Below are 14,697 nucleotides of genomic sequence, written 5' to 3'. Positions count from 1 at the left end.
GATTTTTAACACAAGATCTGAAGGATATTTACGGAGGTAAGTTTTAAATTTATATTTTTTTCTTAATAAATTTTTATAATTTTAAAACTTAAACGATCTAATTAATCCAAACCAAGCAAAAATTATTTCAAATAAAAATTTAATGATTTCCATTTGATTTCGAAAATTATTCAACACAATTTCGATCTGAGTACAACCCAAATACCGCGAATTAGTGCTGTAATTTGTTTTGCAATTATTTTTCGGCATGTTCGACCATCGAGAGTGATAATAATAATTTTACATGTACTTTAATTTATTATCTAGACGAGTTTTGTGAACATCATCGCGTTTCAGTGTTGAAATAATATGATGTAAATTCCCCATGGCATTGCACTTTTTTGTTGATTAACTGAAATTTATATTAGACTTTTTTTTTAAACTACACTTTAAAACCCATTTCGGGCATAAAACGAGGCAATTTCAGACAAAAAAGTAAACTTTTGAGTGATGTACTAACAACATTAAGCATATAATGTTCCGTTCGCCACAAAATAATTAAAATGTATTTAAATATTTATAAAAGCGAGCCTTTTTTCTCTCATATTTGCTTTGATTCAACATTTTACATCGCATGTTTTTTGAAAAAAAGTAAACGATAATAATTTTTAAAATAAACCGAGCACAAAGTCGTTTAAATTTAATTAAAAAAGTGTTCGTTCCGAGAAGAGAAACAGAGGAAAAAAAAATAAAACTCACCTGAAATAATCATGTCACCTCGTTCTGTGGTCCAATAATTAATGGATGCGGGATATGCTTCAGTGTGACATTCGAGAACGACATCCTGCCCAATGTACGCCGCCTCAAGTTGGTTTGGGATTGATAACATTGGAGGAACTATTTAAAAAAAAAATTAAAAAAAAAATCCGAGAGAAATTCAAAATGGACTTACATTGCACTTTCAACTGCACTCGTTTACTAATTGATGGCGGCACTCCGTTAGAAGCCACACACAGATACGCTGCCATATGTAAACGACTGATTTTTGTGATTGACAGGATTTCGCCATCGACAACGTTCACTGAAAAAAAATAAATAAAAAAAAATAATGAGAAAATTAAAATTGCAGAGTAAATTATTATTATTAATAATGAAATTTGTAGAGAAAAATATAAACAAACTCTTGCTTTTCTTTTCTTTCATTCTACAAATAAAATAAAAATAATAATAAATTCTCGACAAATTTCATAAACTTTCAAAAGAAAATATTTTCTTATGTTGCAACTTCTTCTACGATGTCTCAATTAATTTTTTATCCTTTTTTTCTGATGCGAAAAAAAATCGCTCTAAAAGAGACACAAAACTTGTAAAAAATTCATTTTCTATCTATTTGAATTTCCGCAACACATTTTTTCTCTCTTTTTCGTCGTCTTTGCGCTTCTTCAAATACCATTAAATACGATGTTTTTCTTATCCATTGCGCTTCTCCGCTTACCAAAGTTTCGTGCAAAGCAGTGTAAAGGCAAAAGAGGCAGACCATCATAAAAAAATATAAACTCAAACAAATTAGTCGAACACAGAGAAAAAGCGATGAAGATGCAACAGCGAGTAAAGTGAGTCTTCGCTGATGTTTGTGTTGTGTTTTTGCTAACCGAGATATTTAAAGGGATAAAAAAAAAATGGAATTTTTTCATACAAAAAAGGAAAATAGTTAATCAAAGAAAAATTGCCTCAGCTTTGCAGTTCCTTGTTTGTTATTTATGATAAAACGTAAAGCCTCGAAGGATTTTTTCTATTCAAATCAAATTTTTGTCCGTTTCTCCGAAGATACGAATGACAAAAAGGAAGCATATTTTATTACTCTATTGACACTGTCTCCATATTTTATTTATTTGCATAAAAATACTCCCATTCATTCCTTTCTTCTTTTCTCTAAGACATTTTTCCTATTTTAGAATTGTAGAAGAAGAAGAAAAGTTCTGTCGTTATCCTTTTTACAATTTTTATATTGATTTTGCTCTACAAAATTTGTTCCTGAGAGGTAATCTCGAAAACTATACGTCTCAGAGCATATGTTTCATGGAGAAAAATGTTAGTTATGACATGCCCGAAGTTTTTCACGAAAAAAATTTAAAGTAGTTGATGACTTCAAAAAAAAATTTTTTTCTATTTTTATTAATAATTTTTTTAAATATTTTTTTAATATTTTTTAAAAAATTTTTTTTTTAATATTTTTTAAAATATTTTTTTTTATTTGCACTTTTTATTTATTATGGAGACCTCATAGACTTTTTCACACATACAAAGAAAAGAAAAGAAAAGAAGAAAAACATGACAATGAAAAATTTTACTTACCATTTTCACCTCCGATTTGCATTTCATTGCCATCTTCTCGTCGCCACATCACATACGGCTCAGGATAACCTGTCAACATGAAAAAGTTTTAGTTTCACGAAGATTTCTCGGAATAAAAAGTTGCTTTATAAAAAATCATGAAGATGAGTGAATGGCTGATGAGCTTGAAATATTGATAGAATGTCAGTTCAGGAAAAAAAAGTTTTGTTATTAACTCGCTCAGTCGTGAAAGACACAAAAAATGGTTAAACTCGATGCGGGTCGTCTGTCAATATTTATAAAAAGTGACATTTTGACACTGTTGGCGTTCCCGAGAAATGTCGATAAAATCTTCGAATTAAATTTGTGAAAAAATGCGCTCTCATCAATTTTAGCGAAAAATAATCCTTTTTTCAGCCAACCATAAAGGAAAACCTAAAGTGACAATGACATGAAATTTACCTTTTGCTTTGCATGTTAGCGTGACATTCGTTCCTTCTCGCACAACCATATCGTTGCTCGTTTGAGATTCAATTATCATCGGCGGAACTGTTATACAAAACGCACGCAAAAAAGGAAAAAAAACGGAAATTTATTAAGTAACAAGTCAACACAGTCCCGTGTAAAAATGTTTTATAAAGAAGACATAAAAACGATACTAAAACACACATTAGAACAATTTAAAATAATTTATTAGCTTACCAACCACTTGAAGATATCCCTTGCGTGACCTCATTGGATCTGAAAAGAATGAAAGAGGGACAAAAAAAGGATGAGACTAAATTTTTACGCAATAATTCTTCTGTTTCTTACCTGTATTTATTTGACACATATACCATCCCCGATCGCTCTCCTCAACTTCCTTTATATGCAAATACCAACTGCGATGATCGTTATATGATAAACTTATTCTATTATTTTGTGTTATCACTTTGTGATGAATTGAGAGGATTGTTTGTGTATCGACACGAACCCATGCAACCTGAAAATGTAAAAAAAAATAATTTAGTTTAATTTGTAAAGTACAAGGCGTCTCCATTTTTTACCATATTTCGATAAAAAAATGCGGTTATATGGTAAAAATTTTAAAATTATGAAATTTTTTTTTCAAAAAAAATTTTTTTTTTTTGAAAATTAAAAAAAAAAATTTATCTTTAAACGTTAAACGCCTTCCCATGAAACTTGTCTTGAGCAATGTTTTTCATCAAAAAAAAAAAAAAAAAAAAAATTTTTTTTGAAAATTTGGAAAAAAATTTGTATTTTTAATAAATTCATCAAATTTTTGACATCAAATGTTAAAAAAAAATATATAATATTTAAATAAAAAAAAATTAAAAAAAATTATTTTTTTCAAAAATGAAAAATTTTAGAATATAAATCAAAATAATTAATTATTCAATTTTATTTTATTTAAAAATGATGAAAAATCAGAAAAAATATTTTTTTTTTACATTTTAAGGTCAGAAAAGTCTTAAAATCTTGAAAGATTGAAAAAATAAAATAAGATTTATTTTCGAATTTCAAATATGATTCGATTTGATTTCCTGTTTCAGAGACAAACACACCCTTTTTTACACGTGAAACGTTCATTTGAATGAAATATAGCCTCATTACTCATCTTGTCACCTTTTGCATTCCGCGTGTCGTTTCAAAATATTAATATACAATTTTGTCACTATTTTCCACACGGGCGCATTCGTAACATATCTAACGAGGTATTTCAGCGTGCATCGTTTATCGTTTTTTTTTTCATCCTGCGATCTAATAATAATAATATAAATAAATAGTAAGTATTCGCTGGCTGTGTTTGTTATAGCGCAATTTTGTTTAATAATGGCCTCTAAATTATCACAAATAAAACATAAAATTTTCGGAAAAAGATACTCTTTCACACAGTGCAAGTTGGCGGTTTGTGTGCGAATATACCCGCATGCACGCTCCGAAAAACTATCAATGTTTGTTTATGGTGTCGGTTTGTAGTTGCCGTTGTTGTATATTTGTTGGAAAATCGCTTAGCACGGAAATGTCGGAGATAGTGTCGCATAAAATTTACGTGTTTCGATTGTTTGTTGGTTCATTGTCGACACACTTTGTCCGTTTTTTCCTTGAAAATCATTAGAAAGCTCGAGTTTTTTTGCTGCAATTTCGTGTCACCCTATTACAGATGCGATAAAGTAGGAAAGAAAAAAATATTGAATCAATACAAAAATAATCATCATAAAACCACACAATTGTCGATATATTTGCACACTCACATTTCGATATTATAGCCGACAAGCGAGCGAAGTAAACAGAATTTTTTATGTTTTTTTATTTGTAGTCTTCCGTTGCATGGCGCGATGGCGTATTTTTATTTTCCGTGTCGTATTGTGGCGAATGTCTTTCAAAAAGCTCCGAGGATGGTTTTTTCGTGACAAGAATACACTTTTTTCCACGGTTGCATAACATTAACCACGATATTATGGCTTTTTTGTGCAGACTTAAAGTCTATCAGGTAAACAACAAACATAGGGCACACAAAAAAATAATCGACCACGAACGTGAGCAATTGTCGATTTTGTGTCTTTTCTGATGTATTTGTATACGAAAGTTCACGACGACGATAGCAGCTATCAACATATCTATAGTCCGTGCTATTAAAGAGGATATTATTAGAGGAAAAAAGTATACGATTTTCGCTTATATTATTTGCGCAATAAAACATGAGTTTTATTACGGATTGTGGATCAAAGCAGATTTCATGTACGAAGGATTTTTCTGCGTTAAAGAGAATGTGTCGGAAAATTGTTGGTCATCTGGTTTTTTCTATGTGAAAAAGGTTGGAATGTTGCACAATCAAATCTCGCCATCATCATCATCATTAGTATTATCACGAATAAGCAGAATTTTAGTGTGCAACAACCATTAAAAACAATGCGAAGCAGAGCGTAATAGAAAATGAGGATGAGAGAGTAAACTGTGTGACATTCACGCTTTAAAAACTATTTAGGATTAGCGTTAAAAGTTAACTTATCATCTTTTCATGATTTTTTTTTTTAGTTTTTCAGTTGCTTTCAATTTTTCACTTTTTTTAGATCTCTTTTGTAAATTTATATTTTTTCACATTCTTTCATTTAAAAAATTTTTATTTTTTAAAAATTTATTTAAAATGTTCACTTTTTGACTTTTGCTTATAATAATATTTTTTTTTATCTCTTTAAAAATTTTCACTCATTGACATTTTTTTAATAATTTCAATCTTTCAGATTTTTTTTTATAAAGTTTTAGTTTTTTCATTAGGTATCATTTTTTTTTTCTTTAAAATTTTATATTTTTAACCCATATTTTTAAGTATTTTTTATAAAATTTATCATTAAGAATCATTTCATTAAAATTTTTAATTATTTTTATTTCTTTAAATTTTTATTTTTTTTATTTCTTTAATTTTATCATTTATTTTAAATTTTTCACTTTTTGACAATTTTCATTTTTTAACCATTTTTTTAATATTTCAGATTTGAATTTTTTTACATTTTTTTAAAATTTATATCTCAAAATTGTTTATATTTTTTATTTATTTGAAAATTTCATATTTTTTATTTCTTTAAAATTTGTGACTTTTTCACTATTTTTTCAAAATTTTAAAATTTAAAAAAATTTAAAATTTTTTTCGTTTTTCGTCTTTTTGAGTAATGATTTCAGATTTGCAACAATTTTCACAATAAAATCTGTCAAAATTTCACTTAAACCTTAATAACCCAAATTTTCAACAACAACGAATTTCACTCGAACTGTACGAAACACAAAAAATAATAACACTTTACGTGTTACTCGACCATCATTTGCAAAAAAAAAGCTTGTATGCACAATCAAATCATCAACAGAGAACACAAAAAAGGGTCAAATTAAGGCTGTTTTAACTTTATTTTTATTACAACATACAATTTTTTTTTGTTTGTTTGTATATTTTAATTTAAACAATAACAACATTAAATTTGTGTATATTGCATACGTAAAATTTTTGCTAAGCTAACATGACACGGAATTCCATTGAAATCGTCAATATGTTCTGCGAGCGAGCGGGTATGTTGTATATTTTTCAATTAAATTTCAATTTAGATTTTGTTTTTATTTTATTTCTATGTTGGTAATTGTGTAATAATCGCAAATGGGCATGTCAGCAACGAACGAACGAACGACGCATTAGAAAATTTTCAGTAATTTTCAAGCCATAAAAAAAGGGATGATGATATTTTTGTCTCACCTCCGTCATTTTCAACCACGATAATAAAAAAAAGACGAAAACGACTAACAGGTCACACGCAATATTACCGCACAAAAGAAACATCTCAATTTGTATTCTCTTCAGAATTTCAGACACAATGCGTCAATATCACGAGAGAGAGCAAAAAAAGGAAAAAAAAATAATATTCAAGCTATCATCCATTTTATTGACACTATCATTTCACACGCTGTCTGTACACGTGAACGAGAGGATTTCAACAAAAAGAAGCTGCTTTGTTATTATTGTTGCTGAATTATGTATAAGCAAAGGCATTGACAATGGCTAACAAGAAGAAAAAGAAGAGCGAGATGCAAAAAAGCGGCTGAAATTGGCACAAAAGAGAGCAACGAACGGGATTTTCGACGAATTTCATCGACAGATTCACCCAGATGACCCAAAAAAAGACGAGGAATTCTATTGTCAGGCATAAAATATACATAAAAATTATGTATGTAGGCAAAAAAGGAGGAGAAACATGAATTCAAACTCATTTTTTATTCAAAACATAAAATGATAATCAATTTTTTCCATTTCACACGTTCACGTTACTTCGATTTTGGTCTATTTTCGGCACTGAAATTGTTTTAAAAAGAGATTCGAGGTCAAAATTATCATTTTACATCCGAGGAGGTTGAAATTTCTTGAAGAAGTGAAATAACCAGGCGCTTCCATCGACGGATTTCGGTCAAATAAGCGAGATTTTGCGAGAAGAAAAAACATGAAAACAATGCCACTGAAGCTCGTACGTGATTGGAATGCGAGAAAAGACGAATTCGGGGTGAAAATGGGAGTTTATCTCTGCCATCTAACAAGAAAAGTGAGGAGAAGGCGAACGGAAAACGTTCCGGAATCGAATAAAAATGAGAGGAAACAGACAAAATTGGATAAGCAGTTCGTTTTGTTCGTCGTACAATCAATTGTCTTGCAAAACGCGCTAAGTACCTTGAATTGTCTGTACATGATCTGGTTAATATCATCATTTATTTTGTTATCTTATTTCATCTCAATTTCATTGCTGTTATATTGCTGCGCCGCAACAATGCCCGAGAACAGCAAGCGATGAACAAAACATCATTTGTTGAATGAAATGGAACGTGATGGTGTTAGACACTATTTAAATGATGGAAAACAAAGGCTCAACCGCGTTTTTTTTTTTTTTGCTTCGCTTCTCTCGCTCGTTATTGCGGTAATTTGATATCGTTTGAGACCAACTCTACTGTGAAAGGTTTTTTATTTTATATGAAATTGGAGTCTAGACGGTTTTCACTTCGTTGGCAATTTTGCATGCAGAGGAAAAAAAATATAATTCGCTTATTAAGCTATCTTTGAATTGAATCCAATTCAATGAAACAATATCCGAGCAAATCCCGAATACTCGAACACAAATGCACAACAATAAAAATAAAATAATGATGGGATAGAAAAAAAAAAATACAAATAATCCTCTGTAAATTGCATGTCCATTCATTTGGCAACTAATTCTCTCAAATTCTCATGATAGTCTGGAAATCTCCATTAAAATATTTATAAAATTCTCACAGGACACATCTCACGAACGCTTATTCATTCACGTATTTTGCATTTTTTTCTACTTTTTTTAGCATATGGCAACGAATGGATGACCAAAGCCTACTTGGTTGTTATTATTTCATCTTTTGCATCTCTCCTTGTTCTGCTATTTAGTGAAGGGATTCTAACGATGGAAGAGAAAAATTAGCTGTTAGTATTGAAGTGATATTTGAAAACCGGTAAGAAATTATTTTTTATTTTAAAATTTTTAATTAAATTTAAAATTAAAATTATAAAAAAATTGAATTTATGAAAAAAATAAAAAAAAAAATTGAAAAAATAAAAAAAAATTATAGAATTTCAAATTTTATCAATTTTTTATAAAACAAATCATAAATTTTATTTTTTTTTAAACAAATCCAAAAATTTTGAAAATTGTATCGAAAATCACAAATTATTGAACAAAAAATTTTAAAATAGTAAAGAAAATTGTAAAAAAATTCTTTAACATTAATTAATTAAAAATTGGTAATTTTTTTTTTCTTAAAAATTCTTTAAAAACAAAAAATTTTTTTGAATGATTTTTAATCCTTAATTACATATTTTTAAATATTTTTTTTTAATTTAAAAAAAATTGATTAAAAAAATTTTTTGACAAAAAATAATTATAAAAAAATTTTTTTTGAAATATTTTTTTCTAAAATCACGAAAATCTTAAAGAAAATTTTAGTTAAAAAAAAATTATAAAAAAATAATTAAAAACCGTTAAATCCAAAACCATGACGTTTCATCTCTATTTCAAGCACTTTTTATGGCACTCATTCACAAATGCAGTTGTCGCCGTTAAGAGACTATTATTATTTTTTCAGTTGTTTTAAGTGCTTTATTTTCTATGTGTTTCTCTGTTTGCAGCGCATCACAGAATTCTATATAGGTAAGAATTGTCCATTGGGAGACGAAAGTGTTTAGCTCGGGTTTTAAATTTTATTTTTATACTTTTTTAAACTGCCAGCGAGAAATGAAGCGAGAGGATTACACGAGTAAGTAAAAAACAAAGACAAAAACGAACCTCTCTTATGTAATCCTTTTTTGCACTTGTTTTTCTTTTCTTGCTCGGTAAATCATATTAAATAAATAAAATGCTCATAAAAGTTCAGTTCGTTCGAGTCATGGTCAAAAAGAGGAGGAAAGAAAAGCAAAAAAGAAATGTTTATGTGAAAAGTGATCAAATTCGGTTCGAATGTTGTGAATGATTGTACCATCGAGACGTTGTTTTACCGTTTCTGTAATTCAATTCGAAAAATCTTCTTTTATTTCGTTCGTTTTTTTTCCGGAATTTTATTGCAAATAATATCTAATGTGATAGCTAAATGGGCATCGTTTCGTTGCTTCAGTTGCCATTGTATTTCGGAGCAGCAGAAACAAAATTGGAAGAAAAATCATCGTTTAAATGCAATACAATCTCCCTTCGAAGTTGCTTTGTACGGAACAACTATAAATTGTATTCGCATTCAGTTTCAAATTCAATAATTTTTTGGAACAACTCCTACTTCTGCTTTCTCTCGTATTCTTTCAAATTGGAACGTGATCTGAGTTTTGATTTTATTACAACACACAGCGTTCGACCAGAAAGAAATAGATATTGAACAGCAATCCAGCCGCACAACTCTTTATCATCATTTCAGAACATTTCACACGATGAAATAAAAGAAAACAGAAGAAATCTGCCAAATGCCTTTATTTCAGCCATATCTTGATGCTTTATACAAATAAGCTTTACATGTTCGTTCATCCATCCATTTATTTAATACTTAATCTTGATAAAAAATTTAACAAATAATTTTTATACAAATTTATTGTTTTGGTGTTTAGAGACGTGCGATGCATGTCTTAAATACAATCCTTTCACGGAATGCGAGCTGAAGAAAACGAACGAACGGAGGTGCTGAATCATAAAATAGAATTAGTGTTCCAGATGGGAATTTGTGCGTGCGTGACAATACAAAAAAAAAATTCGCTCCAAATTTACGGCGCATTGTACAAAAGGATTGAAATTCGTAACGTGGAAAAATTCTAACGATTTATTGGAGATTTATTTTTTTTTTCACTCAAAAATTATTTTTTGTGCAAAAACTCTTTGGACATGCCTTAATACGACTTTAAAGAGCGTACAAATTATATTTTATGATCTCCATTGGGAACCATATAAAATATTAGCTCTAATATATTTTCTTGTTTTGCTCCGTAATAATATTTCTCTACCTCTCTACGTGAAACTAAATTAAACAATCGACAAAAACTAAAACTTTTCTCTCTCACACACACACTCTCGACGTCTTTCTGAGAACTTGGTTCGTTAGATGATTGTCTCCTCCGTACTTTTTTTTTGTCTTTTGGTGCCAAAACTTCCAAACTTGTTCATTGACTTGTCTTTTTGTCGAACAACAGAAAAACCGAAAAGTGTGGTTTTTCAAGTAAGACGTTTAAAGAGAGAGAAAGAGTTTCGAGAAAAGTTCGACACAAAATGAAATTCGATACTTACCCTAAATCCTTTTAAATTGTCTACAACGCAAGCTAATAATGCATCTCTACCTATCGTTACTGTGATATTTGGTATTGGTTCGGCAAATCGGGGGAAATTTGCTTCTGGAAAACAAAACAACAACAAAATGTTTATTGAAAATGAGGGAAAATATTTGCATTTTATTTGTTTTATTTACAAATAATTCGGGTTTGCAAATCAATATTTGCGTTTTGTGTTATGAGAGAATAGAATTTGGTAAGTTGGTTGAATTTATTTTTAATTATTTGTTATTAGTTTTGGAATTTTAATGTACGTGCAAAAATATTTTTTGATTAAAATTTTCATAAAAAAGTTATTAAAAATTACAAATGAATTAAATTATTTTAATAAAAAAAAATTATTTTTAACATTAAAAAACTTTTTTTAAAATTTTTAAATTAAATTAACTTTTAAAAAAATTGAAAAAATGCCTTACAATATTTTTTTTTATATTTTAAAAATTTCGAAAAAAAAAATTTTTAAAATTAATAAAAATAAAAAAAAAAAAAATTTTTTTTAATAATTTCAATAATTAATATTCATTTAAAAATCAAAAATGTTTTTTTAAAAAATTGAATAAAATTAAATTTTTTTTGCTAATTTTTCAAAATAATTTTTTAATATTTTTTTTTAAATTTTAAAATAATTTAAATTTTAATAACTTATATGCATTTAAAAAAATAAAATATTTTTTTGCAACCTAAATAAAATTTTAATATTAATTTTATTCCAATTAATTCAAACCAAGCATGAAAATCAAAAATTTTTCATAAATTTTAAACAGAAATTCCCCAAAAAGAATCAAAAGTAAAAAAAAGTGTAACAAATTCTCATAACAATAATAACACAATACTTACCATTACTATTAGAATTTGCATCTGATGAATTATCTAAAGTAGTTTTACTATTACTATTGTGTTTAGCTGCAAGAAAGAAAAAACGAAAAAAATCATGTTAGCGCAATGTTTATGTTAGTTTCACATTTCAGTTCACTCCAGAATAATGTTCAATTTGCATAAAATTATATATTTTTTTTCGATCCGCATCATTTGAAATGCAGGCCTTTTTTGTACATTCACACAGAAACACGATTTTGTGTTCACAGATGAATAGAAGCAGACACTGGAAATAAAGTTTTCATAATAATAATATTCATTTTTTTATGATTGCTAAGAGCGGAGAGGAAAAAAACATGATGTTTGTTTATTTATATAAAACACACTCACTGTGATGTTCGTTCGTTCATTTCAGGGATGTCGAACTGTCGGTCGATGGTCATCGCGATTAGAATCTGAGCAATGAACGGCACTGAAACAGTCGAAATTCCCACACAATCTGGCATCACTTGATGAAATTGCATGGATTTTCAAAACAAACATTAAAGTTTTATATCGCTTTCTACAATCGTTCGCGCTGCGAGTTGCTAACACAATGACTGACTGGACTGACACACACACAGACAGCAAAAAATAGTTGAAATAAAATAAAATTCATATTAAATGAACGAAAAAAAGGATTTGGAGCAAAAGCGAGATCGACTGACATGGAACGAAAGACGAAAAAAAGGCAGAAAATTTTCCCTTGATAATAATTTTATGCAAACATTTTATTATAATAACATTTTTCTCTCCCATACTCCGTAGTCTGTGTTGCAAAAATGATATAACCAACTAAAATGTGTTAAAATTTTATTGCTCATGTCCAAGTAGAGTTTATTTTCCAAACATTTTACTTTAATAATTTGCCGTAAACGAACCATTTTTACCCAAAAAAGTTGAAAATTTTCAACTTTAGCCCAAAATCTCTCCGTCTCTCGAGACGACAAAAAAATAATTTGCATGATAAATTATTTCATAAACATATATTTGTCACTTGATTTTAATATTTATGATTATCCTCGCAGTCGAGTCGACGTCGTCGTCATCGTCATTCATCTCGTGCCTCATTGACTCATTATTTTTATGATTGTTTGGATGTCTCTTTCTCTCGTTCTCGTTCTCGTACGACTATCATTTATTATTACATGGCTGATGGCCTCTATTTAACATATTTTTTTCATTCGTCGTTCAAATGTATTTAAATGGAAGGAATATGTTACGAATAAAATGGAAGAAAATATGCAAAGTATGGCACTGAGGCAGTGAGTGCAAGCAACAAAAAAAAAAGAAAAGAGAGAGAAACAATATCTGGAGGGCATAATTTCGTATATTTTTATTCAAGCAATTTTTTACGTTCAATTTTTTTTTTGTGAATGTAAGGCGTTTGGATGAAATTTGTGGGTTTTGCGGGAGAAAAATTTTCCATTTTGAGGAAAAATTTTGTCTTTATTGACGATCTTGTATTTTTTTTATTTTTTGAAAAAAAAAATTTAAAGTGAATGTTTTTTTTATAAAAAAAGCTAAATATCTTGACATGAAAAGAAAATTTTAAAAAGCGCTCGTCTTTTTAATGAATAAAATTTATAAAAGATATTTTTCGCGCACAAAATTGGGGTAAGAATTGTTCTTTTATTTAAAACAGAAATGTATGTCATCATTATCTTCGTTCATTTTTTTTTGTCGTTATACAGTCAAAAACTTTAAAGATAAATTTTCAAAAAAATTTTAAAGTCAACTTTTTCTTCTTGAACAAAAATCTAATTAATTTTTTTTTTTCAAAATTTTTTATGTATCAGTTCATTAGTTCATAATCTATTTATTTAAGAGTATTTAGACCCTCATTATTAATTTAAGCCTTTATTTGCTTAATTCTGACATCTGGAAGAAAAGTTACAACTATTGAGTGAAATTTTTTATTTTTCATAATTTTCATATTAATAATTGTATATGATCGTTAAGAATGAACAATTAGACATTGAAAAAAAATTTCAAATTTTTTACGTTTTTTTAATTTTTTTTACGTATTTTCATATTTTTCCATTTTAAAGATAATAAACCCTCAAATAGATGTTCAAAAAAAGATTTCGTATTTTTTTTTTCAATTTCAAGCTTTAAATAAATTTTTACCAAAATTATCCCGTAATTTATGAAATTTTTGACAAAATTTTTCGGCTGCATTTTTTTTTTTTTGACATACGAAAAGGAAAATGATCGTGAACAAAATTTTTTTTTTTAAATTTTAAAGAAATTTTTAAAGTAATTTTTTTTTTTATTTTCAGATTTCAGATAAAAACTCTCCTACTAACCCATAAAAAAATTCACTTCAAACGGAATCTTTTGATGTCGCGTAAACAAACTTGCAATCCGATGCAAAAACAAAACAAAAAAAAAGAACTCAACAGAAAAACTTCACAACAAGAGCACTTCTCTCTGTATTAACTACAATTATATTCACGTGGTGTGCAACGCAAAATAGCATTAAATTAGTCAGCATGAAATGATGAGGCACACGAGAAACAAAAAACAAGCAACGCAAACCCGGCAAGACATTTCAAGTATTTCGAGTGGAAAATGTTTAAAGAGTTTTAAATCATCAAGCACATCAAATAGACGTACTGCTTATTCATGTGGCGCAAAATGTAGGTAAAAGGGAAAAGTTTTTCTCGGCATTTGTGTTTATTAGTGTTGCGGCGTGTACAGATGCTCTTGAAACAAAGTCTTCTGCTGTACTCTCGAGGCGAATACCTTGATTTGCAATTCATGCGGAACGCTCTCTGTGCCACAGAAACATAAATAAAATGTTCGTTTCGTTATCATTAGCACGAGAAAACTCCCCGAAGGAATAAAAAGTTTTTCCATGTGATTTGACAAAATAAACAAACAAAAACTCTCGCACTTTGGAACAAACTACCAGACTTTGTGTGAGAGCAAAAGTCGCACAACTAACACAAATGAAGTGCAAAATTGCGATATCTTTAAACAACAAAAAAAAAAGTTGAACACTTGACACTTTGATTGGCATAACAACATTTTTCTTGTCGACGACGTTGTTCGCCGCCCTTTCCATCAAGCAAACTTTTTTTTATCATCATTTATCCTGATTTTACGACCATTATGTGGCAACAATATAATTTAAGTCAAATCACAAAATAGCTATTTCAGGGATCATT

At 28.5% G+C, this 14,697-nt stretch overlaps 1 protein-coding gene across 1 annotated transcript in view; it reads right to left on the bottom strand.

Moving 5' to 3' along the window:
* LOC134832519 (lachesin) overlaps nt 1–14,697 on the bottom strand; it is a 35,675-nt gene that overhangs the window by 3,087 nt on the left and 17,891 nt on the right. The window contains exons 2-9 of the mRNA XM_063846578.1: nt 11,507–11,572; nt 10,629–10,732; nt 3,127–3,295; nt 3,016–3,054; nt 2,776–2,862; nt 2,335–2,403; nt 932–1,060; nt 739–876 (exon numbers count right to left, since the gene is read on the bottom strand). Of these exons, the coding sequence (XP_063702648.1) occupies nt 739–876; nt 932–1,060; nt 2,335–2,403; nt 2,776–2,862; nt 3,016–3,054; nt 3,127–3,295; nt 10,629–10,732; nt 11,507–11,572 (801 nt within the window). The remainder of the gene's footprint in view (nt 1–738; nt 877–931; nt 1,061–2,334; nt 2,404–2,775; nt 2,863–3,015; nt 3,055–3,126; nt 3,296–10,628; nt 10,733–11,506; nt 11,573–14,697) is intronic.

Source organism: Culicoides brevitarsis, chromosome 2 (genome assembly GCF_036172545.1).
Source record: "Culicoides brevitarsis isolate CSIRO-B50_1 chromosome 2, AGI_CSIRO_Cbre_v1, whole genome shotgun sequence".
NCBI lineage: Eukaryota > Metazoa > Arthropoda > Insecta > Diptera > Ceratopogonidae > Culicoides > Culicoides brevitarsis.
This window is presented reverse-complemented; position numbering and strand designations above follow the sequence as displayed.